The 4,722-nt window shown below is 34.4% G+C and overlaps 1 protein-coding gene across 1 annotated transcript; it reads right to left on the bottom strand.

Moving 5' to 3' along the window:
* Positions 1-3,259: 3,259 nt before the first annotated feature.
* LOC132743035 (RING finger protein 44-like) lies at positions 3,260-4,562 on the bottom strand (the record flags this gene model as incomplete). The annotated part of the gene is given in 3 exon segments (XM_060731546.1): positions 3,260-3,517; positions 3,972-4,022; positions 4,398-4,562. Coding segments are annotated over 3 exon segments (369 nt in total). The 3' UTR covers positions 3,260-3,322.
* Positions 4,563-4,722: the final 160 nt, after the last annotated feature.

Below are 4,722 nucleotides of genomic sequence, written 5' to 3'. Positions count from 1 at the left end.
CAAATATCTAAGCTGTAGCTTTCTCCAATTCAGAAAACATTTGTTTTAGTTTCTGTTTTAACTATGTGTACATAATGAAAATCAATTCCCCCGGGCAGGGCCAATTTTGAAACTAGGGGCAATTTGATCAACTTTGGTAGAGGAGCTAATGGCTGATATTATAAAGCAAACATCAAAGCTCTAAGCCTTTTACCTTCAGAAAATAAGATTTATAATTTTTTACTATATAGTACATAGTGACTGAAAATCAATGACCCCCTGGGTGGGGCCAATTTTGACCCCAGGGCTAAAATTTGAACAATCTGGCTAAAGGTTCACTACACAATGTTTCATGCAATATATCTAACCTCTAGCATTTGTCAATTTCAAGAAGATGAATTTTTTAAGTTTTTACTATTTACATAAATGGAAAACCCATGGCCCCCGGGCGGGACTAACTTTGACACCAGAGGCAAAATTTGAACAACTTTGGTAGATTACCTATAGATGATATCATATACCAAATATCAAAGCTCGAAGCCCTTGTACCTTCAGACAATAAGATTTTTTATTTTTTTACTATATGTACATCGTGAAAATCAATGACCCCCAGGGTGGGGCCAATTTTGACCCAAGGGCTATAACTTGAACAATTTTGGTAGAGGTCTACCAGACAATGTCTTATGGAAAATATCTCTAGGCCTTGTGGGTCTTTACAAGAACATTTTTTAAATTTATTCTTATCATTCTTTTTTGTTGCCATGACAACCAGATTTATACATGGAATGAAATTCTTTGACCAACTTTAGAAGCCCTTCATCCAAGGATCAATCCTGCCAAGTTTAGTTGAAATTGGATCAGCGGTTTTTCACAAGAGGATTTTTTAAATTCACAATATAATCTATAGAACACACACACAGGTGAATTGCTATATGCCACCGCATCACAGATGCTGCGGTGGCATAATAAAGAAGTAGCACCTAGTGGCACGTTAAGACTTTAACAAGAACGTGTTTATTAAACACAAATTCCCCCGGCTTAAATTATTGTCTGAGTAACAATATTTCAAAAAAATGTTCATTCAGTTATGGACAAAAAATTGTCAAAAAAATTGTAAATATAGTTATATAATTATTGTAAATGTACAAAAGTGTTGTCAAGTCATTGCAATGACTTGTGATGTAGTTTAAAAATATTTAACTTTATTAAGATTTTATATAAATACAAGACTTTACAATGAACCCAGAGACAACAAACTTAAAGACTCACCTATGGTATGTTCCTTGTGAATATGAGACATTGCTAAAACAAGAGCCGGTTGAACCGGGTAATGCTCCCCGAGCAGGTTTTGGACACAGGAAGGTATACCTCTTGTAGTGTCAGAGTTATGTCACAGACAAAGATACAAGTGTGAAAACAACCCAAATGTTGCGCACCACACATTGTCTCAATATGGTGATCATTTCTGTGAAATAGTTATAAAATCCTACTTCAAATAACGAAGTTATGGGCTGGATACGATTTTGCTGCAAGGTCATGCTGTGACCTTGACCTTCAAGATAGCAACCTAAATGTTGCACGTAACATGTCGTCTCAATATGGTGATCACTCCTATGAAAAAGTTTTAAAATCCAACTTCAAATAATGAAGTTATGGACCGGACTCAGTTTTGCTGCAAGGTAGCAACACAAATGTTGTGCGTGACATGTCGTCTCAATATGGTGATCATTTCTGTAACATAGTTTTAAAATCCGACTTCAAATAACAAAGTTATGGGCCGGACACGAATTTGGGACGTACATACGGACGGACGGACAATGCGACGAAATTTTTCGAGGAGCATAAATATACAAAGACTAAATAAAAAAGTGTAAAAAAATGTTTTGTAATTAGAGGTTATTGTATTTTAGGCAATAATCCCAAGTAGGCAGACCATGTAAGTTATCATCCTCCAAAATGTAAAAAAAAAAGAAAAAAAAACATCATTAAAAAAATAAAGGCTGTACAAGCAAAGTTGTAGAAATCTGTATCGGCAAACGAGTTAAAATCTTTTTTAGTACTGGTGACATTGACCTACTGACCACTACCTCAATCAGAAGGAAGAATATCATGCAAGTTATTTTCCTTACAAATATGAAAGTCATCTTGTCAATAAATGCAGGCAGTATGAGAAAAAGTGTAAAAATCTACTTTTAACACCGTTGACCTTGACCTAACTGCCCCTTACTCCATTGAAAGGAAAAGGACTCAAATTTTATGTTCCTACAAATATAAATGACATCTGTCACTAAAATAAGGTTAATACTTTTGTAAAAGTCTAAAATAGATTTTTGACATTGGTGACTTTGAACTTGACCCAAAATGACCCCTGACTAAACACCAAGGAAGAGGACCTCCATTGGCAGTTTGTATTACACATGAAAGACATCAACATAAAAATAAAGGCTGTATGAGCAAAAATGTTTAAATTTGATAATTACATCAGTGACCTTTAACTTAAGCCTAGAGATCCCTAACTCCACAAAAAATTAGAGGACCATTAAAGGTATCAACTTACCAAATTTGAAAGATATCATTACATAAATGAAGTAATTAGGAGAAATTTAAGATGAATCCAACTTGCTGTAATAGGTTGCTGTAATACAACCATAATTATTTTCAAAGTGATAAAAAGGGAAATAACTGGGAAAATGAATGGCATAGTTATATAACTGGTAACATCCTGTAATAATGAAGCTATTAGTATAGATAAAACTTAGATATATCTAACTTGCTGGTTAAATAACCAATAATTAATTTTCTTAGTGCTGTAAAGGGCAATATAACTTGGTAGAAATGGAAGCCATGTAAGTTGCCTAGGTCATGTACTTTTTTTTTATTAGTAAGTGTGTAAATTATGAAGCCATTGGAAAAGGTAAAAAAAACCAACTTGCCGTTCTAGGTTAACCCTGTACAGACAGACAGACGGACCGTCCAATTACTATATACCCAGGGGCATAAAATGTTTGAAGATGCTTAATGATTTTTAGGCACACAAAACTTAGTAAGGAAATTAACAGTCCACAAAGCACATTTTCCCAATTTTTGTCCTGCAGATAGGACAAACACTGTTGTTCACTTCAAAATGCGTTGCACACACGCTACAAAATGGGTGGAAACAAGGCAACAAAATTGCATTTCTTTGACGGTCCATACATATTGTGCAAATGTCCGGCTGTATTGCCTCTAGGTCTGCCCGAAAAGAAATCTGTAGAATAAAACACTTTAACACCCTTATATAGAGGGGCATAAAATGTTTGAAGATGCTAAATGATTTTAAGCCACACAAAACTTAGTAAGGAAATTAACAGTCCACAAAGCACATTTTCCCAATTTTTGTCCTGCAGATAGGACAAACACTGTTGTTCACTTCAAAATGCGTTGCACACACGCTACAAAATGGGTGGAAACAAGGCAACAAAATTGCATTTCTTTGACGGTCCATACATATTGTGCAAATGTCCGGCTGTATTGCCTCTAGGTCTGCCCGAAAAGAAATCTGGAGAATAAAACACTTTAATGAGACTATAGACAAATTATTCTGACTTTAAGTACATGTTAATTTTTGTTTACAAAGTTAAATGATGACATTGTGAAGATAAAATGCAAATACAAGAAGGTCATGATGCCCCTGAATCGCTCACCTGGCTACTTCAAGTCATTTAAGGGCCTATAAAAGATTTATTATATAAGATATAAGATAATTAAGATATTTTCATAAAATTTGACAGTGACGATGGAGATGACTTTAATTCCAAGGTATTCTCCATATGGTTTACTTTGAAGGTACCAAAAACACAGTAATTGTTGTTTAATAAAATACGTGTTCTTTGGTACACAATAAAATAAGTTTTCACATTAGCTAATTAAATGTTACTACTAGAAGATACTTGTGATGCTATAGTGCCAGTGACATTAGTTATCATTGGTTAAAAAGGAATGCTTTTACATACTGTTGGAGTGTCTGTTGGAACTTGTAAGATCTGAAGGGACTGGCCTGGTGTCTGTAATTAAAAGGCATATACATGTATATTAAAGACATGAGGTTTTAAAAAAAACCCATTATGCAGTAATTTGATTCTACAACACTCAACCCTAACATGAAACAAATTTCAGGACTGCAATACTGATGTTTATGGGAGAATGCAAATACAAAATATGCCAAAAATCCATATACTAGTAATCTCCTAATCTTTACAAAAATTAATCTGAATCTCAACTCTCATGAGTTTGTGGAAATGTGTAAAGTTTGGGTATGTACTTGAAATGTCTTCCTATTTATTACCTAATTTTGTGATAAAGTGATAAACAGACAACCAGAAATGAAAGGCATCAGGATGCGTTGATCAGTTTGAATGACTGTTTTTAACTATACTTACAGCTGACATGGTTACAGGCATTAAAGGTGTCTGTCTTGGTGGAGAAGGTGAACGAACAGGGGGTGGTGGTGTAGGTATGGGGGGTGGTGGCGACTGTACTCGAGACTGTAATTGGTATGGCATATCAAACGATAGATCATCCTGGCTACCACTAGCTCCCTGTAACTGAATTTTAAAAAAAAATTTAACATTAAAAGACCTACATTAATTTTGAATTGTTATTTATATTTTGGGATATTCAGCAAAGTAGAATTTCAAACAAGTTTTATCCAGTTAACTTACTTAAAGTCCAATATAAGTAATAGAAAGAGCACCAAAACATGAG

Source organism: Ruditapes philippinarum, unplaced genomic scaffold (genome assembly GCF_026571515.1).
Source record: "Ruditapes philippinarum isolate M1 unplaced genomic scaffold, ASM2657151v2 ctg23146_1_1_1_1, whole genome shotgun sequence".
NCBI lineage: Eukaryota > Metazoa > Mollusca > Bivalvia > Venerida > Veneridae > Ruditapes > Ruditapes philippinarum.
The sequence above is the reverse complement of the archived record's forward strand: the minus strand, read 5'-3'. Positions and strand labels throughout refer to the sequence as shown.